We start from the raw sequence: 26544 nt of genomic DNA, 5'->3' as shown, positions 1-26544 counted from the left end.
CATCTTTTATCTCCTTGGTCAGTTTGAGGGACAAGCAGTAAAACCTCAGAGTCATCTTAATTTACATTTGCTTTTTAGTGATTTGAAGCATTTCTTCTCATAGTTATTGATAATTTTAATTTCTTTTGAAAATTCTGTATTCATATCCTTTGACCACTTACCTATTGGGGAATTACTCTTAATCTAATAGGTTTGTGACAGTTCTCTATATTTACACGGCATAGTAAATTTTTATTGGAGATATTTGTTGAAAAGATTTGCTCCCACTCAGCAGCTTCATTTCTATCTTAGCTATACTGATTTTGTTAACACATAAGTTCTGATCTTATATAATCAAAATTATGTTTTATTCTTTGTGATTTTTTTTCTATCCTCTGCTTATGAATTCTCCACCTAACCATAGTTCTGAAAAGTACCACCTTAATTTCTCCTCTAATTTTTGTAATGATGTGACCTTATGTTTAGGCTGCTTATCCATTTGGAACTTCCTGTGGATATGTTGTGAAAGCTGGTCCAGCCTTTATATCTGTGAAATTGCTTTTCAGTTTCCTCATAAATTCTTGTAGTATACAAGTTTATATACAAGTATACAGGCTCCTAAAAGTTTGCATTTTGGGGTTTATTGAATACGGGGCGAAAGAGACCTTTTGCTTTTAGGTATTGTTTGTCTGATCTGTTGCATTGGTCTACTTTTCTATCCCTTTAGTTACTTGTATTCTATAATAGAATCTGTTTTCACATTATTGCCAGTTAGATTGTTTGAAAAATGATTCTACTGTGAATCTGGTGGTTATCCTAAATATAATTTTAATTTTAAATTAAAGCACTGTTTTTTTCCTGAATATCTCTCATGTCTTCTGAGACATTGATAATCCCAAGAATTCTCTGCTTCCACTGAAGTCTTCCTGTATCCTTTCCTTTCAAAGGATGGAAGACAAAGGGGAAGTGAAATGTATCAAGTTCTCCTTGGGAAATAAGATATTGGCTGTTCAACGAACCTCAAAGACTGTGGTAAGAATCCTTCTTGAGTCCTGTATGAAGTAAAGTACATTATTGAAATTTTGGAATAGGATGAATTGTAAAAATCAAATGTTATGGGGACCTTTACCTTTTTGGTGAAATATATATATTTATGTTGCATGATTTTGGTTCCTATGAATCTTCTAGAGATTAGAGAGGCATTTGGTTAAACAGAAGCCTATGGCTTAAATAATTAGTCATTTTATGACTTCTCAGCATTCTTTTTTAGTAATTTAGACTTCCTGCATGTTATGTTGGTGTCTAATGACAAGCACAAATGTCACACATATGCTTTTTTTGATTGGATAACATGAGTGAGTTACTTTAGCATTCTTTCTCTGACTAGAAACTGACTTTAACCAGGACAGGAGATCTAAGTTAAGGGTACCTAATGGCACACCCTTAGGGGTAAAAATTCATAATTTGGAATAATAGGAAGAACTTTCCATTGATGTGTAAATATTAATTCATTAACTTTGTTGCTGGTGGCTGTGTATTACCTCTTCTAGTAAAAATCAACTGTAAGAAACCACTTTTCAAAACTAGATTATTCCAGGTAGCAATGGGAAGATTGTATGAACACTATTTTGTTGAATTGGATACTTGGGAATGTAATTTTCCATATTATTTCCATTCCATTTTTCATATATGAGCCATCTGAATTGACTTGGGTCCATATATTAATTAATAAATGTGTGTGGTAGTTTTTTCAAAGTGAAAATACAGGTAAGTTCCTTCCACCTCTAAAATACCTGAGGTTAGTAATTTATTGAACATTTTCCATTAACATAAGTGCTTTAGAATATTAAAGAATGAATGTGATTTAAAAGTTATTTTATTTTCTCTTAAATTTTACCTGGGAAGAATGGATCTGTACTTTTTTCAAAATCCTGTAGTAATCTTAAAACATAATTCACTTCAGCAAACACTCAAATGCCCAAACTCCATCGTACAGTGAGAAGATCCCTGGCCCTGTCAGGCGTCAGAGGGCTGCCTCTGTCACTTAACTGCCATTTTGTCCTTGGGCATGTCACTTAACTGCTCCTGGCCTTAGTTTCCACATCTATAAAATGAAGGAGTTGGCCTAGATGAGTTGTCGAGGTCCTTTTCAACTCTAAATCTGTGATTCTCTGGAATGAACTCACTCTCTGAAAAGCCTTTTAATGAGAGAAATCCAGGCTTAAATAAGACACAATCCTGATCCCTGTTGTTATTGAACTTTACATACTCATAGAATGGAGACTGTTTATCACTCAGATTTTTGTTTTGTTTCCATTTTCTTGAATGTCACACTCTTTCAGTTGCTGAGTGAGTATTGTCAAAATTTTTAAGTATCTGAATTTGTTATCAGTGTTGTCACATTGTCTTTTTCTTCAGTAAGACAGTAAGAGCACTTCTGACCTTGGTCTTACTGCTGGTATTCCCAAGACTTTGCTTTAGAGAATTAACTGTGCATTTTTTCTCTTTCAGGATTTTTTGAACTTTATCCCTGATTGTCCTCAATTGGAATACACACAAGAATGCAAGGTACATGCATGTGTTTTCAATTTGTTAGCCTTGGGCAGGACAGTTCCTTGAGTCTGCCTTTTTAGAGTGATCTGTGGTAAAATGTTCTTTATAATGTAATTGGCTAGAGATTTTTAGAAGTTATTTTTCACCTGTGTCTGTACTCCTGCATTCCAGTTAAAGCCCCCCAAATTTGACTTTTACTTCGTTTTTATCTTATTCTGGTTTTTGTTCCCTGGTTCAGCTTCACTAGCTGGTAGCTGGTTTTATTGATAGAAGAGTTGTAGGATCCTTAGCCAGCAGTGGTAAAGTGGCATGTGCCTGGAATGCATTTTTAGGGGCGGGGGTTACCTCCAGTAAACCTTACAGCAGGATAGGAATTCTTCCTTCATTAAATCAGAGACAGAGTAGGCTCCCCCACAAGAAGGGAGGATTTACTCAGTGACTGAATCCCCTCAGCCAAGATCCTCTATAGAGAACCAAGAGCTTTTTTTTTTTAAGAATAGAACCATTTAATCATATTGTTCCTGTGCACCTTTCTTCACCCTAGTCTGATTCTGACTGACTATTAACTTAATTTCCTTTTTTTTTTTAAATGAGTTTCTAGACTGGTAGACTAAGGAAATGTTATTGAAAGAGTGAATTTTTACTTTAACAAAACATTTGGCAGAATCATTCTTGAGATCCTGTTAACAAGATGGAGAAATGTTTCAAATGGTTGTACATTTAGGAAAAATTCATAACTGGTTGAGTATGTCCCCCAAGAATATGGGTTGTTATTTCTAGTATTGTGCCACAGGGCTTTGTCTTCAGCCCTCACCTATTCAGCTTTTTCTTTTGGCATTTTTTTAATCAGCTTGGATGAGGAATTAGACTGCTTATCCAGTTTATGGTTGATAACACAATTAGAAGGGATAATTAATATATACATATATAGTGTAATAAAATAAGGGTATAGAATAGGATTTCTTAACTTTTTTGTGTGTTGTGGACTTCTGTGAATTTCTGGGGAGGCCTTTGGATCCCTTTTCAGAGTAGTGCTTTTTAAATGTATAAAGTAATACTTATTATTACAAAAAAATCCAAAACTATGTTGAAATATAGCTATCAAAATATTTAAAAAAAAATAAAGATCCCTAACTAAGAACCCCTATTTGGAAAGATCTTGAAAGACTCGAAGGGAAGGCCCAATCTAACAAGATAAAATTTAATCAGAAAATGTAAAATCTTATACGTTACAATTTTAGTTGTATAGTCAGTCGAAAAGCACTTATTAACATCTGCTCTCTGCTAGGTATAGTGCTAAGCGCTGGGAATACAAATACAAAAGCAAAGAGAATCTCTGCCCTCCTGGAGTTTACATTATACTAGAAAGATGCGGCATTTTCAACAATAAGTAAACACAGAATGCCCTCAAAAGTCTACTGGATCTTGGATCTCAGTAATTTGGGTATTCCTTCAGTGATGCAGGACATAGACAAATAATTGCAAAGTAATGGGAGGAATATGACCCACTTGGGGAATCAGAAAATGTGACCCTTGAATGAGGTAGCCCTTGAGCAGAGCCCAGCTAGTTAGGACTGTGCCTGCATGTAACATGCACTTGAAAAATGCTTTGTTGAATAATTGGATGAATAAATGGGACCTCTGCTTAAATAATAACATAAGAACAATAACAGCAGTAAGAGTAGCTAACATTTATATAGCACTTACTGTGTGCCAGGCACCTTACAGTTAGTGTCTCAGTCTAGCGCTTTATCTATTGCTTCCAGTGCATACAAGATACACAGCTTATAGGAAAGAAGGTATGTGTACAAACAGCTAATACAGAATAGACTATGGGAAGTGTGTAAGAGAGATACAAAGTACTCGGGGAATTTGGAGGAGGGAGAGAGATGACTCCTTGTTTGGGGGGTGTCAAGGAAGTTTTCAAGGGAAAAGGGCTTCTATCCTAGATTTTGGAGGTTTGGGGTTTGGTTCTGAAAGTTCATAAGTTACAAGTTAATGGGATTTTTTTTTTTAAAGCAAAGATTGAGGGGAGGGTTTTATGGGATGAGAGAATAGTATGGGGGGGGTAGGGAGCCTGCAGCCTCGAGGCCACATGTGTCCCTCTAGGTCCTCAAGTGCTGCTCTTTGACTGAATCCAAACTTCATTTCTGTGAACTCAGAATGTATGTAAGAAGTATTTAATAAGTGTTTGTTGAAATAATGAGTTCCATTATGGTCACAGATATGGTAAGAGGAGTCATTCTTGTGCTTTAGCAGTGGTTGTGTAAAGCTGAGGTGTCAAATACGGGGTCCTCCACACTTCTGAGTGTGGCCTGAACCAGATTAAAATATAATTGGAAAATATTTAACAGAATAAATAAAAACCCATTAAAACACAGATAATTTTACATTTTACAACTAAGATTATATGTGGCTTGTAAGGATTCTCATGTGTGGTTTAGTAGTCCCCTTTTCTATCTGAGTTTGGCCCCACGGATGGATTTAGCAGCAGTGATCATCTCTAGTAGAAGTCAGGGTTATTGCATTCTGCTCAGTCATCATCTGAAGTGAAGCTTAGATCTGTCCACGGTTATCATCTATGAATCCAAGACTCTGATTTTGGATGAGGTGTTTTGAATGAAAGAAAAGATTCTATTACAAATAATGTAGTATGATAATTAACAATTACATTTGAAATATTTTCATGACATTATAGTTCTGTTACGCTAAAGGGCCAGTAATAAACTATATAGTGTTTTGAGCCTTTGATAAAAGTTGTAAGTTAATTTCTAGGCTTAATAGTTGCATTTTGTGGGAAGCTTTAAAATGTATTTCAGTTTTTAAAAATTTATTTTTAATTATTTAAATTTTAAATATGTCATTTTATCAAGACGAAGAATGCTAACATACTAGGATTCTGCTGGACCAGCTCCACTGAAATAGTCTTCATAACAGATCAAGGAATTGAATTTTATCAGGTAATAATGACTGTCAGTGAAAGGATAAGTTTGGCAGCTTTGTAAATGGAATAATGGATATGTTAAAATTCCAAAGTTACAATATTAGCAATAAGTCTGTTGCTTAATTTTCAATTCAGATTGAATGTCTTAAACCTTCCTATGCTGGGCATTTTAATCATTTTTAAAAATGAGTTTTTATTGATGTCTTGGTTTTTTACATCAACATAATTCCCCCCAGTATCCTTCCCCTTCCTTTTCCTAGAAAGCCATCCCATGTAACAAATGTTATTTTTTAATGACAAAAAAAGAGGGAACATAGCAGCATGGCTAATCAGTACATTGAAAAAAATCTGAAAATGTGTGCGGTATACAGCACTCATATGTCTTCTTCTCATATGTCTTCTTTGGAGACATGCTTAATCTTTATAATTTTGCCAAGTGTTTCCTTTTGATTTTTTTTTGCAGTTCTTTTTAATCATTTTCAAAGTCATATCTTAGGTAGTACTGACTGTATCAGATGAAGAGGAGGGAATAAACATTTACATAGCACATACTGTGTGCCAAGCACCATGCTTAATGCTTTTTACAAATATTATCTCATTTGATTCTCACAATAACCCTGAGAGGCAGGGGCTATCTCATCCCCATTTTACAGTTGAGGAAACTGAGGCAAACAGCTGGTAAATGTCTGAGGCCGAATTAAAACTCAGGTCTTCCTGACTCTCCTGCACCACTAGCTGCTTTAGGAAGGAAAAGAAGATTTTTTTTTAACCTATGCATGTATTGTGGCCTAGTTTTAGGAGAGAGAGATTAGAACTCAGAAGCTCTAGGATTTGAATCCTGGTTTGACCCTTTCTAGCTGTATGACCATGAGCAAGTCACTTAACCTCTTAAATCAGAACGTCCCTCCATGTCTATGTTAGGGTTAATCATAGTTACACTGTATGCCTCACAGATTGTTGTAAGGATCTAATAAGATAAGGAATATGAAAATATGTGTATGTAAGCATTTTATAACTATAAAGTGCTATGGATAAGCTTTTATTATATAACCTGTATGTCTAACTTCTATTCTTTATCAGTCTATTAAATCAATCTTCTAATACTTAATGATTCTTTAAAGAAAACTGTAATCCTTGAATTTTGTTTCAGGTCTTACCAGAGAAACGAAGCTTGAAACTCCTGAAAAGTCAGAATATCAATGTAAATTGGTACATGTCTTGTCCCGAGAGTTCAGTCATTTTGCTGTCTACCACTGTCCTTGGAAATGTTCTCCAACCTTTTTATTTCCGAGTAAGCATGGCATTGTGTTATAGTTTAAAAAAAAAAAAGTTAACGATTTCTCCCCATCCCCAAATCATGTCATATTACTGAAGCACTTTGTTTCAAAGGGTGTTTGTAGTTCAATAGCAGTATGATTTTGTGCCTCTTGGGGGCATTACTCCAGCTGTGGTTTCCAGGAAAGCTTTAATTAATAATTATTTACATTCTGCTGTGAGCACAACACAGTAGCAGATGCCATAGGGAGTTGCAAAGTAAGTGAAAGACACAATTAGTTATCTGTCCTTGAGAATCTTAAAGTAAGAGTGTTAAGATATAGGAGGTTAAAAAAAAAAACTTTTCTAAAAATTATTTGTGTTTTTCTAAAATAGGCTGGAACTATGTCGAAGCTATCCAAGTTTGAAATTGAATTGCCAGCAGCACCTAAGTCAACTAAACTCAGCCTTTCTGAAAGAGATATTGCAATGGCTACAATGTATGTCTGTCTGATGAGAATTCCTTTTTATAATTGTTTCTGGTGATTTAAATTATAGAAGAAGTATACCCCGGTGCAGAGCACTCAAGTGATTTTCAGATTCTAGCCCTGCCACATAGCTAGTTTCTGCGGGTAGCATGTTCAGGAAGATACTTGCCAGCTGTGTGACCAGGACTATCACTTAACCTCTTGGAGTCTCAGTTTCCTTATCTCTAAAATGGGGATATTATTCTGTCACTACCTACCTCACAGGGTTGTTGTGAGGATCAGTTGAAAAGATGTCTATAAAGTACTTTTCAGACTTCAGAGTGCTATGTACAATGTCACCTAGGCTGTATCACTGTGGCATAGCAGAAAGAGACCAGGACTTGAGAGTTAGCCTGGCTTGGAGTAAATAAATAACGGGCTTAAAAAAGATGTGAACTCCACCAAAGTCTGATTCTGTTGCCTTATGGTGTCATGGAGGTGACCCTGTGTTCTTGAAGGCCATGACAAGGCCTGTCAAACTGGAAGAAAGTGAGTTTGGACCCAGGGGTAGGCTTAGATGTCTCTTGGCCCAGGATTGATCTCTAAATGCAGAGAGTCTCCTCACCAGGTTAGCCACAAGGCCATTTTTTTGGCCACAGAAGTTCTTGAAGATCATCTTTTGAGTTGAAGAGGGGCACAGATGCTCCCACATCGAGGAAATCATAGGTCTTTGACATTTTATGATGATTATCAATATCATCTTGATCATCATAATCATCTTGTGATTCCCTCATTCCCCTGTAAATACCACTTGTTCTTTATAAATACGGAAAATGCTATTGTCTCTTCAAAACCATTTGCTAGTCTCAGAAATTTTTTTTAAAAATATCCAAGGAGATAGGATAATTGTTCTTTTCATCATAACAATAAGTGTATCCTTTATTCTCTTGAGTCTAAATGTCATGCTTAATTTTCATAAATAAGAAAGTAAACTAAGTTCTGTAATCTGTCATGGAAGAAAACTATTCTCTATTTTAAAAAAAAAAGTCCCTACTTCCATTTGGAAAAACCACCTATCACTTAGTTGACTTCTCTTTTTTTCTCTAAGTTCTTACTATACCAAACACTCAATAATCTAAAGAAAAGTTTGTGAAATGGTGGCTTCCTAAAGTGTGAGATGTGATTGACCATGGTCTCGTTCTTCCCTGACCAGCTACGGGCAGCTCCACGTGCTCTTCCTGAGGCATCACTCCCGGACCTCAAACAGTGCTGGCGCAGAGGTTGTGCTCTATCACCTGCCTCGGTGAGGCTGGCCCTCCTCTCTACTTTGGCTTTTAAACTATAGGGAGAGAAAAAGAGTATGTTGATCTGATTTTTTATCTTTCATTGTTCCATAGAGAAGGTGTCTGTAAAAAGACCCATATATTGAAGCTGAAGAGAACAGGGAAGTTTGCATTGAATGTGGTGGATAACCTGGTGGTAGTTCATCATCAGGATACGGAGGTATGATGTGGACGCTGTGGAGACGTGAATTTAACTTGGGTTCCTGAGAGCCAGTAGTGGATTTTTTGTGCTTAAAAAAGCTTTGGACATCTGTAGTGGGTAAATAGTCCTCATTAAAAAAAAAGAAGTTATTGGGGCAGCTAGGTGGCACAGTGGATAGACCTCTGGCCCTGGAATCAGGAGGACCTGAGTTCAAATCCAGCCTCAGACACTTGACACTTAACTAGCTGTGTGACCCTGGGCAAGTCACTTAACCCCATTGCCTAGCCAAAAAAAGAAAAACAAAACAGAAAAGTTCTTTTTGCTATCCTTATGTTAAAAATGTTGACCTTACAGATGCAAATTTGGGATGAGTGGTTTGATTTCCTCCTCTATGAAGCAGAAGGAAATAATAACGATTTCATAAAATGATATACATGAGCTTTAATACATAAAATATTGTAATACAGCTATTCATAATACATAATAATACATAAAATATTGTAATACAGTTATTTAGAGTAGATGGTCATGTGAGTGGTCAAGTGACGCAGTAGTTGGGGTGCTGGACTTGAAATCAGGAAGACCTGAATTCAAATTCTGCCTCTGATACTTGCCAGCTATGACACTGGGCAAAGCACCTAACTGCTATCTGCCTCATTTTCCTTATCTGTAAAATCCTCATTTTACATAATCATAGCACCTACCTCCCTGGGGAAGTTGTGGGGATCAAATGAGATGTTTGTAAAGTGCTTTGCAAACTTTAAAGTGCCATATAAATGCCAGCTACTATTGTTGTTTATCCTTCATTCTCGAAGAGGACCATGATATCAGGAAGGTGATGCCATGACTTGTAAGTAAATTGGATTTAAGTCAGGGAGGGCTGTGGAAAGTCACTGGGTCCAGTGGCCAGATACAGATCAGGATGACTGGAGATGGCCCTGTAAATGCTAGCTACTATTAAAATGATGAAGGTCATATAATCTCATGGTTGTACTGTATTTCTGAAGTATTAAACTGTGTCATTATGAAGCAGCCTCTTCAGATTAAATATACATTTGTAGGTAATAATGATTATGAAGCAGTAGTACGCAGACTTAGCACATTAATCATGAGCTCTTAAGTCCCATTTGGTCATTGACTAATTTGGGGACTTTAAGCAAACCATTTATTCTTTATTCCCCGTTTTTCTTATTTTTAAGGTGTGCATGATAACAGCAACACTTCTTTCTTGCCAGGGATGCTGTGAATGATACACATGAGAATGCATTGAGGTCTTCAGTGGAGGATGTGTATAAATGCAAGATATATTATTTATGAGAACAATGAATAATTAAAATGAGGACTTTGGATTCTAGAAAGGCAGCAATATTCACATATTGTGGCTAATTCTTAAATCAGAAAGAGCCTGCTTAATTTGAGGGTAGGGTGCTTGTACTCATCAATGGTCTTTAAGTTTAATTGTAATAATATTCATTGAAGTGTGTCTAGGTGCTGTAGAATAATACAGGCAGCTTTCAGCTATATCTGTTTTGGTGTCAACAATCTTCTTTTTCTCTTCTTCCCACTTTAGACATCTGTAATATTTGACATCAAGTTAAGAGGAGAATTTGATGGCACAATTACCCTCCATCACCCTGTACTTCCAGCTCGATCAATACAGCCCTATCAGATTCCTATGGCAGGTAGAATTATTAAAATTCTATAGAGAAGCATTTCGTATTTGCTAAAGGTTGTGTATAGTTGTATTATAGCAGATGTTATGTGTTTACCCTGACCCTTTGGGGTGCTTATTCAAGGTAGTAATGAATAGATATGTATACATTGTCACCCTTCTTATTGGATTGGTATGAGTTTTTTTTTTCTTCTTTAAAAACAGTGGTTCTGTATTTACCAAAGTATAGTGTCTAGAATGGCCAGGTGTCAGTCTGTTTATCCCCAGTCTCTAATACTTTGTTCATTTCTTAGTGCCATGTTTTAAGAGAAACGTTGTCAATGCCAGGAGGGGGAGGGGAACTGAAACCATTTTTCATGAAGAACAATGTAGGGGAGAATGTTAGGTTTTTTATCTGGAGAAGAGAGAACTGGAGAAGCTTTCTTTTTTTTTTAAATATCATTTTTATTTCATTAAATATTTCCCAATTACATGTAAAAACCTTTTTAACATTCATTTTTTAAAAATTTTGAGTTCCAAATTCTCTCTCCCTCTGATCCCTCCCCCATCCACTAAGAAGGCTAGTGATATGTCAGTCATACATGTAAAATCATGCAAAATGTTTCCATATTAATCATATTGCAATAGAAAACACACACACGCAGAAATACCCCTACCCCCCGCAATGAGGAAAGTTTAAAAAAAGTCTGCTTCAGTCTGCATGCAGAATTCATCAGTTCTCTCTGGAGGTGGACAGCATTTTTCATCAGGGTCCTTTTGAATTAGAAGCAGGACAGCTTTCTTCAAATATTCAAAGGACTGATGTGTAGAAGAATTAAGCTTATTATTCTTTTCTTTCTGAAAATACTACCTTTTGGAGTTGCACATCTCCCTTCTGCAAGCAGATTAAATCTCAGGATGAGAAATAGCTTCCTAGTAACTAGAGCTATCCACAAGTTGAACAGAATGCCCCATGGGACAGAGTCCTCCTCGCTGGAGGTATCCACACTGAATCTGTGGTCAGCTATACTGCAGAGGGGATTCCTGCATTGGGAAGATGATTAGACTTGGTGGATCTCGAAGGTTCCTTTTATTGTCTCTGAGATCTTTTGAGTCTCCACGTTTGGAGTGTCAGACCTTCATGAGGCCAAGCTGTCCACTGTTTTCAGTGTAGCTGATTGCTCCCCACAGCTTCTCGATTTTCTAGAACACCATTTACTCTGCTAGTTTGTTGCATCTTTGGGTAACATCAAAGAGCTTTACTGTCTGCACAGTTGGACCATTAAAGGAAGTGGGAGAAGAGAAGAGTTCTGCTTTCAGGAATTGTCTTTCCCACTTCACAGAGATTTGTGTTAATGCCATATGACCAGTAAAGCTGGTGCTTTGGGTTCTTTGGCCCATGACTTAGCTGCAGGAAAAAAAGGGCATAATGAATGAAGCCAGTCTAGCTTTTTGGTGTAGTCCTTTTTAACCCATGGTCATGGGTGCTTTGTAGAGAGACAGCTTACTAAAGTGAAGAATGGGGCAGTTATTTAGATAATTCAGTCTACAGAACTCTCACTTTTGATGTCCAAATCATCTAGAATATCTGAACTTGGTTTGTCTTCATTTTCTCAGTCCTCTCCATATGTTTTGTAGGACATGTAAATGCTGATTTCTTAATCTTCCTGTATACTAAACACACCACAGCAGGTCTGAATTGTTTTCTAATGGTGGGGATAGATACATGCTAATCCATCCTCATGGGGCTCTGTTTTGCTCATGTGTCTTTAATCTTCAGTAGGTGGAATTGTGTTTTTGGGAAGCATGTTTTCAGCTTTTCTATATTTTTACTTTCAAAAATACAGGCCCTGCTTCTGTGACCAGCCAGTCTCCTGTTCCCTGTAAACTCTGTATCCTTTGAAAAGAGCAGTTGACAAAGTGACCATGGAAGTGAAGTATCTCTCTCTTTTCATCTCTCTGCCTTATCTTCCTGCTTAAATTAGCCAACATGTAACCTCCCAAAATGATATGAATCTTTGTAAAATAAAATTTTAAAAAGTGCCATTTTCTGAAAGCTGTCATTACACATGTCATTAAGGAATCCTCTTAGCTCTCTCAGGCATTTTGGAGGGGGCCTGTTTTTAAACATACACAAGGGGTAGATGTGTGATAGCTGTTAAAAGACTAAAAAAGCATTTATTAAGTGCTTACCATGTATGAGATGTGCTAAGCCCTAAGGACATAGATAAAAAATCACAACAGTCACTGCCCTCGAGGAGAGACAACATATGGGAGGGTTCTGCTTCAAGACAGCAGAAAAGGTCCAGAGGGACCAAGGGTCTAGTGGATGGCAGGTAGAAAGGCCCAGGTCTTATTAGGCTATATCAGTAGATCAGATAGCTGTGCCCAGGGGTCTGGAGTGTGTATAGTAACAGGGCAGATAATAAGACAGCCCAGAAGACTCAAGGATGCACTTGCAGAACAGACAGTGATGCCTCGTACGAGGCCATCTTACGCAAGGATTATAATTGATAACTTCCTGCTCGTCAAACACTGTGAACCCCCACATGGTGGTGGTGGTGGGTCCAGGGGGATCTGGCCCACCCACCGCTGGAGAGGGAGGGGCTCAAAATAAGCATGTATTCCTTCACTTTTTGGAACTTCCCTTGACATTCAGATTCATCATCCTGGATCGTCTTTCAGCCTGACATCATCATCAGTGCAAGTCAGGGTAGGTCAGAAGGCACAGTCTTCCGTCATAATGTGTATGAATTTCAGAAGGCAATAAGACAATGTCTAATGAATTATGTCTAGATAAAATTTTTAGAAATGTCTCGATCAATCTGTTTTACTTCATTGGGAAATCTTAATGAAGTTTTTACAGAGTGACCTTATTAGAGTAATAGTAGTAGAAGAGATACCAAAATATGTTATTTGGGATTAGTGTTATTTATTAAGGACCTTTTTCAACTCTCCAGGCTCTTCCCTGGAAAGTGTTCGATAAGTGATGGGAAATCAACGCTATGATTGATTGAGTACTGCCCAGCCCCCTGCGTTGGAAAAAAGGCATCAGTAGTATACAGAGTGTAGAAGCATTCAGTCCTGTTGACCTTTCTCTAGTCTCTTGGTTGACCTAGTTTTAGGAGTTTTCAAAACATTCAGAAGTAGGTCAGATGTGCTGTGTTAAAATTTAAACCCTAAGGTCAATAGGTATTGTTCGGAATAACTGAGATTGCTCTTTCAATGACAAAAAAAACATGGTTATCGTTGTTATTTTGAGGATTTGTCACAAGAATTCAATGAGATCTGGTTATGTGTTTGTTGTGTTAGCTCTGGTTTGGATCAAATTGTTAAACCTACTGCTTCTTAAATCTAGGTTACCTCTGGACTCTTCAGGTAAAACTTCAGCCTGTAGTAAATCTCTTGCTAGATAAAGGAAGGCTGATGGACTTTCTTCTCCAGAGAAAGGATTGCAAGATGGTCATTTTGTCTGTCTGTTCACAGAGTAAGTTTGTGCTTACTAATTTCTTTAAAGGCTTTAAAGTCAAGAACAAATACTGCCTACTGTGTGCAGGGAATTGTATTCTGCAACACAGTTGCTGTCCTTGAGAATTTCTAATTGTGTGCATATGACATCTGTACAAATAATTATAATAGAAATGAATATTACTAAGTACATTGGAGAGTAAGGTAGTTTGGCATAAGATATTTGAGGATAGAAAAATAATTTGTCTTAGGGATGTGGGAAGGCTTGCTTGAGTTGGGCCTTGAATAGAAAGAGCTTCAAAAGCCAGAGATAGGGAGGGTAGACTGTTCTGTGCATGGAGAGCAGCATGAATAAATGCCAGGGGTGGGAGGCTAAGATGAGGTTGGGGAACAACAGCAAATGGTCCACTTTGCATAGAACATTGAAGGGGAGTCTTATCACAAAAAGACTTTCAAGGAAAATTAGACCCAGAATGCGGAAGGGCCTGCAAGTGATAGGGAATCCTTATTGTAGAGTAGAAAAATTGGAAAAGCTGATGAATTCAGGTTTGGATGTGGATTGTGTGAGATGTTGGTAGGACATCCATTAGTATCCATTTTTGTTTTCCCAGGGTTGAGGTTTTTGCCACCTGCCGCCTGTATTTGGGTACTGGGCCACATTTTTGTACCTTGTCACCTCTTGGCAATAAAGGTACAGAAGAGACTCCCCAGAAGTATTTGGTCTTAGAGTAGTTAAACAGGCATTAACTGGAATGGTTCCAGACTGAGAACAGTAAGGAAACCCTGAATCTGGTCACGTTTGCCTATAGTGAATAGAGCTGTTACTCAGCTCTAAAGCAGTAAGACTGTTTTTAAGACATTCTGGATGAAGATAATTATACTGGAGCCACCCCTTGCAATGTGATTGAATGAATGTTATCCAGGCATCTTCTCTGGATTATATTTCAGCTATCTACTCTATTTGCCATTAGGAGATTTGAGAATTTAAAAATATATCATGAGTGGGAGTGGTCTTTAAGATTAGATTTTTATTAATTTTGTTTATAGAGTTTACATGTGTATGAATGTTGCATTTCTTCTAGTGTTAAGTGAATCAGACAGAGGAACATTACCTGTGATTGCCACTGTTTTTGATAAACTCAATCATGAATATAAAAAATATTTGGAAGCTGAGCAGAGTTACACAATGGTAAGTTTTTTATACTATGGTGAAGAGATTTCCCCTATTAAATATGGCCATGTCTAATTTAAATAAAATTCACATGAGTTAATAGTTTTTAAATGTAATATTTAATCTTATTTAAATTAATGAAATGCCTACAATTACATTGACTTTTCTGGTCCAAATGTTACAGTTAGGTTGTTGGACTACATGCCATCTTACTTTATGTAAAAATATGTGATTCTGTATCGAAACCAAAAGGGAAAGCTATTATTGATAATAATAGTCTAGGGAGGCTGAAACACCTAAGTATTTAAATTAGTTCAATTTATTTTATTTCAAATATATTTGTGATTTTTTGCATACTGTCTTCCACCAAAATAAAAGTTGTAACAATAAACTAAACTACTATTCTTATCATCCAAACTGGAGAGTTATGAGCCTGGCACATCATAGATCCTTGAAATATTGAAGTGGATCTCATTTTATTTAGTAACCTCTCCCCCTCTAGATTTTTTATATAGTTATATATTATTCCAATTTTATAGAACATGAAGCTGAGATTTTGATTCTTTTATTATAGCATGCCTCTATCTTGCACGGCCAGAATGGACGGATATTTGATAAATTAGAAAAGAAAATGTCACCTTTTTCTCCTCACTCCTATTTTCAGTTGATAGTCTATTAAAATAAAAGATCCATCACAGAATTTAATATCCTGTTGTTGTGATCGATAATAGCTAGAAGGCTGTCTTTTTCCATTTACTTGTTAATTTGAGAGAAATGTCTTAACAAATTTACTTTAATAGCACATTTATATTGTGTATTTTTTTTACACCAGCTTTCACTGATGTTTCTTCTCAAAGCCCTAGTGTTCTTTCTTTTGTAGAAATTGTAGTTGCTATGTGTATCCTCTTTAAATTTATTTTTATTTTTATTTGTTTTAATTAATTAATTTATTTATTAAGGCATGGTCAGGTGAAAGCAGGATCTCAGAGTACCCATACATATTCCTCTGCCTAGTGTGACCTATCTCCTTATGGTGTCTTCTAAACTCCTTCTTTACTTGACAAAGGGTCAGACAGTTGACACTTTCCAGTTGTTTGAGTGAGATCATGAAAGGGACTTCCCATCCTTTACTTGGCTCCAGACATTGCAAGTGTTTCCCAGTAGGTTGTATTGAGGGGCAACTTTCTGTTCTGAATAGTGTAAGACACCTTTCCCTGGCTTCGAAACTGTGATCCCCAATAAGTCAAGTGAACTGGAAGGAAGAGATGGCTTTCTGTCTATTAAAAGGATGACATTTCTTTGATTCACAACTGACTCCATTGGCAGAGCTTGTAACGGATGACTGAATGAATAAATGAATGAAAATCACTTTTGAGCTTACTAAAGAAATGGAGGAACAAATACAAGAATGGAGAGAGTCCCTCACAGAGTTTACATTCTAATACAGGAGACAACACATATGAAAGAGCGGTGGTCAAGGGAAGAGAGTTGTAGTCTGTGAAGTCCAAAAAGACAAGTGGGACGATAGGACAGTCCACAGCTCTACCCTTTCCGGAGGCAATGTTAGTGTTGATTTGGTTGGGGCTGGACAGTAAGCATGCTTTGGCCAGGCAGAAAATGGTCAGGGAGAAGATGAGAACACATGGTCTTAAGGATGACAGAACCCAGTGACTCTAACTGGTCCAGTTTGGAGTGTGGACCAGTGGTAGCGGCAGAGCAGAAAGGAAAAAATAGAAACAATATTACACCGCTCCCTGGGGAAGAAGAAGTGGAGATCAGGGCAGCGGCCTCGGGAGTTTAGCTTATTCCATATATATTTGTTATCGAATTGATCCTTTCCCCTATGGCCTGTGTGCTGACAATTCCTTCTTGGTCAGAGTTGTGAATTTATTTTGAGTGTGCTGTGTATGGAAAAACGTGGAAAAATGCCCAGAACCACCAACAAATGTGAAGTGCAGGCAGGATCAACAGGAGCCGAGAATGCAGGGAGTGCCTGCCTCCCTCTCCCATCAGCCATGGGAACATCTTCCTCTCCAGGACAAGAAGGCTCCACCAGCCCCAGCCATCCTCAGGTCCCCTGCCTTGTTGTGCCTGTAGCTGGTAGGATAAAACTCCATTGGACTCTGAAGAGGGCAGCAGGTGCTTCAGCTACTTCCCTGAAGACTAGTTTTTAACATCGATTTCAAAGTCAAGGAAATCAAGGTTTCCAAGATGCTCCTCGACTGACGTCAGTGACTCCAGTGGGGCTGTCTTGGTTCGTTCCAAACAGCGGCTTTCTTAAAAGCCACTCTCAGCAACTGCATTCATAACAAGAGGCTGCTTCCAGAAAAAGGGGGCAGGTGGGAGTGATGTACAGAGTCTTTGCTCTTCCCAAACCTCTAAGGTCAGATGAAGCCAGCTATGGGCCTTCACTCATGTCTAAAATGAAATTCTGTGTACAAAGTCTTCCTTTCTCAGTGAACACAGGTTAGGGGTGGTCAGCCCTGAGGAGAACCCACAGGGATGAGTCTCTTCTTATAGCTGCCTTTGGGGGAGGGTCACTGCTAGTCTCCTGCCTTGTCATTGCTGACTTTCTCGCCTCCACCCAGACAGCCAGGACAAGGCAACTTGGACAAACTGTTGATGCTATGTTTCCCGTATCTTCCCAGTCAAAAGTGAAATCAGTCTTCAGGGCTGCTTCTCTTCATGTTTCTCTTGAGTCTTGTATCTAAAAGTCAGATTTTCTATTCAGCTCTGGTCTTTTCATCAAGAATGCTTGAAAGTCCTCTATTTTACCGAATGTCCATTTTTTTCCCCTGAAGGATTATGCTCAGTTTTGCTGGGTAGATGATTCTTGGTTGTAATCCTATCTCTTTTGCCCTCTGGATTATTATATTCCAAGCCTTGTGGTCCCTTAACGTAGAAGCTGTCAAATCTTGTGTTATCCTGATTGTGTTTCAGCAATACTTAAATTATTTTTTTCTGACTGCTTGCAATATTTTCTTCTTGACCTGGGAACTCTGGAATTTGGCTACAATATTCCTAGGAGTTTTCCTTTGGGGATCTCTTTCAGGAGGTGATCGGTGGATTCTTTCAATTTCTATTTTGCCCTCTGGTTCTAAAATATCAGGGCAGTTTTCCTTGATAATTTCTTGAAAGATGATGTCTAGGCTCTTTTTTTGATCATGGCTTTCAGATAGTCCAATAATTTTTTAAATTATCTCTCCTGGTTCTATTTTCCAGGTCAGTTGTTTTTCCAATGAGATATTTCACATTGTTTTCTATTTTTTCATTCTTTTGAATTTGTTTTACAGTGTCTTGATTTCTCATAAAGTCACTAGCTTCCAATTGCTCCATTCTAATTTTTAAGGAAGTATTTTCTTCAGTAAGCTTTTGGACTTCCTTTTCCATTTGGCCAATTTTGCTTTTTTTTTTTTTGTAGTTTTTAGGCAGTTGGGGTTAAGTGACTTGCCCAGGGTCACACAGCTAGTAAGTGTCAAGTGTTTGATCTGAGGGCAGATTTGAACTCAGGTCCTCCTGACTTCAGGGCCAGTGCTCTATCCACTGTGCCACCTAGCTGCCCCCAGTTTTGCTTTTTAAGGCATTCTTCTCCTCATTGGCTTTTTGGACCTCTTTTGCCATTTGGCTTATGCTATTTTTTAAGGTGTTATATTCTTCAATATTTTTTTGGGTCTCCTTTAGCAAGCTGCTGACTTGTTTTTCATGATTTTCTTGCATAACTCTCGGTTATTCCTCTACTTCTCTTCTCAGAATCCTTTTTGAGCTCTTCTATGGCCTGGGACCAATTCATATTTTTCTTGGAGGCTTTGGATGTAGGAACTTTGACTTTGTTGTCTTATTCTGGTTATATGTTTTGATCTTCTTTGTTACCAGAGAAAGATTCTGTGGTCTGACTTTTTTTGCAAGATTTGGTCATGATCCCAGCCAATTACTTGAGTTTTAAACTCTTTGTTTAAGGTAGGGATCTGTTTCCAGTGTGGAGAATGTGCTGTCCCAAGCTTCAGGAGTTTTGTGTCGCTGTTTTTAGAGATACTTCTAGGGAACTGTAAATTTCCAGTTCTTTTAAGGTGCTATGATCAAGGGCGAGGTGTTTACTCATTTCCTGGCCCGTGTTCTGGTCTATGAGTGACCATAAGCACTCTTTTCTGTCTTGGAACTGTGAGGAGAATTTCCTCTCCACAGTCACTACAAGCTCCACCATGCCAGTGCTCCACTTTGCCCCAGGACTGCCACCCAGAACTGTGACCCAGATCCAGGCATGGGTAAAGCAAGAGAATCCTGCACTAGCAAAGAGATCCCTGCAGTCCACCTTTGATCAGCCACTCGTCTCCCCCTCAATCTGGGCTGGAAGCTCTGGAGGCAGTCGCCGCTCCGAGGCTGGGCGTGGGGACTGGGGCTGGGACCAGGACGGTGCTTCTCTCTCATCGCAGACACAGACTTTTCCTACTGACCTTCTAAGTTGTCTTTGGCGTTCATGGGTTGAGAAGTCTGGAAACCACCACAGCTGCCTGTGATTCAGTCCTCTGAGGCCTGCTCCAGGTTTGCTGCGACCTGTGCGCCCAATGCCAAACTGTGCTCCTCTCCCCACCTGGCGAGATATACCTTTCTGATCAACCATCTAGGTTATCTTGGGCTGGATATTTGTTTCACTCTGTCTTTTTGTGGGTTCTACTGCTTTAGAATTTGTTTAGAGCCATTTTTTACAGGTATTTGGAGGGGTTTGGGGGAGAGCTCAAGCAAGTCACTTCTTTTACTCTGCCATCTTGGCTCCACCCCCAAAATATTTTTATTTTTATATTTTGTATTTTTCAGATAAATATTCTCTTCAGATTATTTAACCCAGTTTATAATTTTGAAGCAGTTTACCTTCTGTGTAGATGGAATTGTTTGCTGCAAATACTACTCATTTTACAAAGCACTTCAAGGATTGCAGAGTGCTTTCGTCACAACAACCCTTTGGGATAAATAATCCAAGTTTCTCATCCTCATTTTACAGATGAAGAAACTGAGGCCCAGAGAGGTTAAATAGCTTGCTTATGGTCACATGAGTCACATTAATAAGTGAGTGTCTGAGAGCACACCAGGGGAAAGGACTAGTATGAGGCTGCAAGTGGCGCCAGATGGCCCAATACAAAGTGTGTCGTCACCCCCGCCCCCGCATATAGGACTCTTAGTCCAGTGCCTGGCGAAGTCTGGCCCAGAGAAGTTAGCTGAGGCATTGAGGGGCGCCTCCCGTGTTGTAGTTTCACAGTATCTTCTTGTTCTCTTCTTTGAGTCTCGTGGACATTAAAGACAAAAACACTTTGAAGTAACTGGTGTCACTTAAAGGAAGTTTCCTTTTGTTTCTTCACCCATCTTAGTGTCATACTCCCTATTTTTGGCTACAGAAATCTTAGCCTGTATTGTGAGTAAATTCTTTCCCTCTGTTCTTCCTAAGGAAGATGTTAAAGAAATCTCTGTAAAGGAGAGAGCAGGAACAACTTTCACAATGAAACTCCAAAGCTCCTTTCTCAGAGGGTTTCTTCCAGTCCTCACCACAAAGTCACCAGACAATTCTCCTTTTTCCCCAGGGGACTTTGAATGCCTTCCTCTTTTCTTTCTTCTGGACTGTCTGGGCCAGGCATCAGCAACTTCTTTCCATAAGACAAAGAGTTTTAAAACTTAATTAGGCTATTCACATGAATTGACACTCCTACATAGAAACAGACCTGTTGTTATTTAAGCCATCTCTTTTTCTGGGCCTGCAGGCTAGTTCTAGATAAAATTGGTTTTTCTTTTAGTGAATTTAGGCCTCATGATCTTAAACGGTTGCTCTAGTTTCTTCTTTTTAAAAAACTTTTTTTTTCTTTATAAAAATTTAGTTTTTCTTTTTCCCACCACCCCCACGTCCATTGAAAAAGAATGAAAAAACAATTGTGACAAATAGGATTAATAGTCAGGCAAAACAAGTTCAATTCGTTTGCCAAGTCCAAAAAAAATATGTCTCATGCACCAAGTCCATCACCTCTTTGTCAGGAGGTGGGTGGCTTGTTTCTTCATGAATCCTCTGGAATTATGGTTGGTCATTGCATTGATCAGAGTTCTTGAGTCTTATTTTTTTTTTGTTTGTTTTTTGGTGAGGCAGTCAGGGTGAAGTGACTTGCCCAGGGTCACACAGCTAGTAAGTGTCATGTGTCTGAGGCTGGAGTCTTGTTTTCAAGTCCTGAGGTGTGTTCCCTTTGGGGCAGGGACTGACTTTTGCCTTTCTTTGTATCCCCATCGCTTAGCACAGTGTCTGTTTTTGAGTGATTCTTTGTAATTAGTCATCTGTATAGCCCTAGGGACTAAGCTTCCCTTTCTGGTTTCAGAGCTAGCTTGTATCTTCCACCAACTTTGAGCTTCCTGTGGTCATTAAGACAAAGTCTACACAGCTGAAGAGACCCCTGGGTCTAAATAACTGTTGGAGGGGAAAGAACAGGACTAGATAATTGGGATAGACTTGGTACTCTTCCCACTTCTAACATTGACTCAGTGTGCATGTGTGATGTTGGTCAAATATCTCCCTGGCCTCTGTTTGCTTATCTGCAAAATGAGTGGATTAAAATAGTTAATCTATAAGATCTCTTCTTTCTCTGACAATTTATGATGGATTTTCTTATTATCCAGCTCCCAAGTCAATCTGCTTCCTTCCATTGACAGATAGATGAGTCAGCTTACTCAAGGCAAATGAATATCCAAAGTCCCATCTTAGGTTTACAGTATTGTAATACAGTAAGTCAGTCAATGAGCATTAACTAAGAACCTACTATGTGCCAGACACTGGTACTACAAAGACAAAAATGAAATGGAATTACATTCTATTGGGGAAACATACATAAGCCGCTGGGGGGAAATCTGGGAAGACTTCACAGAGGTCTTGCTGGAGCAGTTTGATGGAACTGAGGATAGGAAACAGGGGTTAGGGGAAAGTTCACCAGGCTGGGGGAGGGGAATGGTCAGTGCTAATGCAGTATATGGTGTCATGTGAAAACAGCAAGGCCAGTTTGACTACACCACAGAACAGAGGAAGCGGGTATAATACGACTAAAAATGGTGGCTGGGTACAAATTGTGAAGAGCTTTAAAGGCCAAATAGAGGGGCTTAGATTTGAACTTAGGGGCATTTGGGAAACATTGGAGTTTATGGAGTATAGGGAGGCGACACAGTCAGACCTGCATTTTCAGAAAATCACTTTAGCAGCCATGTAGTTTGGAGAGGGTGAGCGAGAGGCTGGAGGCCATGGAAGAGGGTATTGCATTAGTCCAGGTGAGAGGTGCTGAGGAACTTGGGTCATGGCTGTGCAAGCAGAAATGGGCAAATGTGAGAACTGTCATGGAGACAAATGATAGGCGGTGGCAGCGAGTCAGGCTATGTAGGATGAAGGAGAGTAACAAGGGTAATGGCTAAGATTGCAAACCTGGAGAGGAATAGGGGAATTTGGAATTGTGGTCGGGGTGGGGATTGAGTTCTGGTTTGGACACATGTACCTATGGGACATCCATTCTGAAATCTGTAGTAGGCAGTAGATGTGCAAATGGAGCTCAAGATAGATCTGGGAAATAGATACATAGAGATAATTGAACCCATGGGAGAGCGGATGAGGTCACTGAGCGAGAAGAAAAGTGAGCTCACGACAGAGCCTTAGGGTACGTCCACAGTTATAAGGGGCAGTGTGGATGATGAACCAGCAAAGCAGTCATGAGGGTAGGAGAAAAGAGAGCAGATGTCAGCACAAGTAGCTCCCCAACATGGTTTTTTCAGTGGTTTCATTAGAATTCCTAGTCCCAAAATCTTTTCAGAAGGAGAATATACGTAATAGCAAATGCACAAGTTTTTCTGGTGCTAATTGACAAAATAAGATGAGGGCCACCCAAAAGAAGGAAGTCTGAGGTCAAATTATGAAGCTTGGTCAAAATGTTACTAGTAGCCGCAGTGCTGGGGGAGTGTTAGAGAGTCAGGTTATCCTCATCAAAAGGTCAGATCAAAGCACTTAAAATAGAACCTCCTTGGAGGAAAAGGAAATGCAGCTTCAATGAGGGGATGTCCGGTGAGGGGAGTTAGTGTGATCTGATCGACATGGAAGGCCTGTGCTGAGGTGCCACCTGAGACATGGGCTCAGTAGGAGGGAAGGAGACCATGAGACATGGTAATGTAGCACCAGCTCCAGGCTAGGAATGATTTTACTCCATATTTATATTAACTACCTAGAAGTGAAGCCCACACTGAAATCTTCAGGTTTATAGACATTGCTGCTGAGGCAGTAATTCAGACTTTGGAGTGTGGTTGTGAAACAATGAGACCTCATAACCCACACATGGAAACCTGCCTCATGACTTAATGTCTTACATTCTTCCTCTGCAGTCTCTCACATTCATTCCCACCTTCTGTTTTCGCTGCCTTAGAACAAACAAGTCCTCTTTGCTTCTCACTGGCCTGTTGTAGTAGGCTCCTAAAGTAGGTCTTTGCACCATCTACCTCCTTTCCTTCCCACTTCCACCAAATTTACCTTTTTTATCTGTAGTTTAGATACAATTTTATCTTTAGCCCGGAGTGCTTCATCAGTTCCTCCCTGCCTACATAGGGAATAGGGACGACTTGTAATTTGTTGGTACAGGGTACTCTCCGGTCAAGGAGACTCCTCTACCAATGGAGGTTGGCACCTTCTCTGCTTTGAGTTGCCTGGAGTAATGAGGGGTTAAAGTAACTTGCCCAGGATCACAGAGTCAATATGCATCAGAAGCAAGACTGAAGTCTGGTCTGCCTGGCTTTAACAAAGCCAGTTGTCTCCTGTGTCTTGCTGCTTACATACAAAATATCAATGTGTGCCTGGTATTCCAGGCCCTGCACTCTGGCACTAACCTACCTTTCCAACCTTACCTCATACCCTTACTGTGTGTTCTAGCTAAACCTGATGGCCATTGTCCACAAAACTTTCAGTGATCCAGTCAGTACTGCGTGACCTTGCCCCTGGACCTCCCATTTTCCTAATTTTTTTTTTTTTTTTGGTTTTTGGTGAGGCAGTTGGAATTAAGTGACTTGCCCAGGGTCACAAAGCTAGTAAGTGTCAAGTGTTTGAGGTCGGATTTGAAATCAGGTACTCCAGACTCCAAGGCCGGGGCTCTATCTACTGTGCCACCTAGCTGCCCCGCCTACAGTATTTTTATGATAGTCCTCTACCACAGTATGAGTGACCTTAGGAAGGGTAGGAAAGCTTAACTACACTTTGGGCCTAAGGCTTGCTTTCTGAAATCTTTACCCAGCCATACAGTTCTGGAGCTGGAAGGAACCTCAAAGGTCATCTAGTTCAACCCTCTCATGAAGAAGCAGTGTCAGGGAAGCTCAGTGACTCGCTCAGTGTCCCACAGCCAAGAAGACTGACTGGAAGGAGGATAGAAGCCTGGCAGGCACTTCCTCCTGGCTCTGACTCCAGCCCTCTTCCTAGTGCACCAGGCTGCCCGGCATACTGTCCTATCTCTGCATCTTGAGCTTGCTCTGAACTCGTGGGCTGGTTGTCAACTATTCTCTTCCTTCTACTTTAGGTAGTGGAGACAGGGCAGAGCCGAAGCAATCCCCTCCTAAAAAGACCTGTTCGGACCCAGGCTGTTATTGATCAGTCTGATATGTACACTCATGTTCTCTCAGTATTCACAGAAAAGAAGGTTGGTAAAGAAATTTTTCATTTAGTTTATCCATTGCTCAGTGAATAGTATTTCAGGAAATAAAAGAATTAAGTTGGTAGTATAACTCATGTTTCTAATACCTTGAGTTAATCATGAGAAAGAATCTAGAGTGGTTTTCCTGTACAAGGTGATTTAGCAGAACCCAAAAAGTAGTCCCCTGACAAAATGGTCACCTGTGTCATCCACTCTGAGGGGTGGGGGGAATGGAACTAGAGGGTCATGATCAATAACCTTGATAGCAAAATCAGATTTTAATTGACAGAACCCAATGAACAAGATGACACTATTGACTTTCTCCTTATTTTACTGTGATCCAGACCTATAATTTTATAGCTCTCCCTTAGTTCTATTAACATGAAATCCACATTAGTAAATTTTTGTTCTTGTTTCTAGGAGATGCCGCATAAGTTTGTGATAGCAGTCCTAATGGAATATATTCGCTCTCTCAACCAGTTTCAGATCCCTGTTCAGGTATTTTTAAAGCAATATTTATTGCCAAATTTTTAAAAATAATTTTGTAACTTTAAGTGTCACATTTAAAATTTAAGACTGTTAGTCTTAAATAGTCTTTTTCTCTTTTAATCTCCCTTCTGGATATACTAAAGGAGCATCAAACATGCCTCAAGAATGCTAAGACCAACTCCCCTAAAAAGAACAGGGCGTTCTCCCCCTCTCTTGTAGTCATTGCCCTGCACAAGGTGAGGCAAAACAGCCTGTAACCTTTTTCTCTTCCTCAGCATTACCTACATGAACTTGTCATCAAGACACTGGTTCAACACAACCTCTTTTACATGCTCCATCAGTTCCTGCAGTACCATGTCCTCAGTGACTCAAAGCCTTTGGTAGGTGTCATATAACCTAATTTCTTTATTGTTAACTTTTTTTTTTTTTTGGCGGCTAGGCAATGGGGTTAAGTGACTTGCCCAGGGTCACACAGCTAGTACGTGTTATGTGTCTGAAGCTGGATTTGAACTCAGGTCCTCCTGAGTCCAGGGCCAGTGCTCTATCCACTGTGCCACCTAGCTGCCCCTATTGTTAACTTTTGATTTCAAGTATTTCTTAGTCACATTTGTGTTTTTCTTTAAAGTTGAAAATTATCTGAAAAACTCTCTTCCAGGCTTGTCTGTTGTTGTCCCTAGAGAGTATTTATCCCCCTGCTCATCAGTTGTCTCTGGACATGCTGAAGGTAAGGGTGACTGTGCTGTGTCAGTCAGTGCTGTGGGGAGTTTCTAGCGGGGAATCAGATCTGCTTGTATTTCTACCATCTCTTTTCTCCTTTCAGAGGCTTTCCACGGCCAATGATGAAATAGTAGAAGTTCTTCTTTCTAAGCACCAGGTGTTAGCTGCCTTAAGGTTTATCCGAGGTATTGGGGGACATGACAACATCTCTGCTCGAAAGTTTCTGGATGCTGCAAAACAAACTGAAGATAATATGCTTTTCTATACCATATTCCGCTTTTTTGAACAGCGAAATCAGCGTTTACGAGGGAGCCCAAATTTCACGCCAGGTGAGTAATGAAGAGCAACAGAATTTGAAAACTCTGGGTTTTGGTTTTTGTTTCTAAGTAGCTGGTTGAGAAGTTATATATACATCATGCCTCTTAATAAAAGAAAAAAGGCCTCCTTGAAAATTAATTAGTAGCCAAGTTTTAGTCCTATTCTCTTATGAGAGAACACAGTCTCCATCCAACAAATCTATCCAAGGCTTAGCCAGTAATTCACTTAAAAAAAAAAAAAGATTCTAATCTAATAAAGAGCTTATAAGGAGAACTGAATAATGGATTTTTTTTTTTAATGGGCCCAAGAAATTCAGCTAGACTTGAGATTACCCATTATGGCAAAACACCTAGATATGAAGAACCTAAAGAAGATAG

The 26544-nt window shown here is 39.1% G+C and overlaps 1 protein-coding gene across 2 annotated transcripts in view; it reads left to right on the top strand.

Moving 5' to 3' along the window:
- Positions 1-26544, top strand: part of LOC114031703 (regulator of MON1-CCZ1 complex) — a 33059-nt gene that overhangs the window by 5689 nt on the left and 826 nt on the right. For both annotated transcript variants that reach the window (XM_027846861.1, XM_027846860.1), the window contains 17 exons: positions 927-1011; positions 2491-2547; positions 5406-5492; positions 6627-6767; positions 7127-7230; positions 8411-8500; positions 8595-8700; positions 10253-10364; positions 12181-12225; positions 12993-13046; positions 13692-13820; positions 14884-14990; positions 24530-24649; positions 25064-25141; positions 25408-25512; positions 25788-25856; positions 25953-26178. In XM_027846861.1, the coding sequence (XP_027702662.1) occupies positions 927-1011; positions 2491-2547; positions 5406-5492; positions 6627-6767; positions 7127-7230; positions 8411-8500; positions 8595-8700; positions 10253-10364; positions 12181-12225; positions 12993-13046; positions 13692-13820; positions 14884-14990; positions 24530-24649; positions 25064-25141; positions 25408-25512; positions 25788-25856; positions 25953-26178 (1715 nt within the window). The remainder of the gene's footprint in view (positions 1-926; positions 1012-2490; positions 2548-5405; positions 5493-6626; positions 6768-7126; positions 7231-8410; positions 8501-8594; positions 8701-10252; positions 10365-12180; positions 12226-12992; positions 13047-13691; positions 13821-14883; positions 14991-24529; positions 24650-25063; positions 25142-25407; positions 25513-25787; positions 25857-25952; positions 26179-26544) is intronic.

The sequence above is a fragment of the Vombatus ursinus genome, unplaced genomic scaffold (genome assembly GCF_900497805.2).
Source record: "Vombatus ursinus unplaced genomic scaffold, bare-nosed wombat genome assembly UNPS02015255.1, whole genome shotgun sequence".
In the NCBI taxonomy this organism is placed as follows: Eukaryota; Metazoa; Chordata; class Mammalia; order Diprotodontia; family Vombatidae; genus Vombatus; species Vombatus ursinus.
This window is presented reverse-complemented; position numbering and strand designations above follow the sequence as displayed.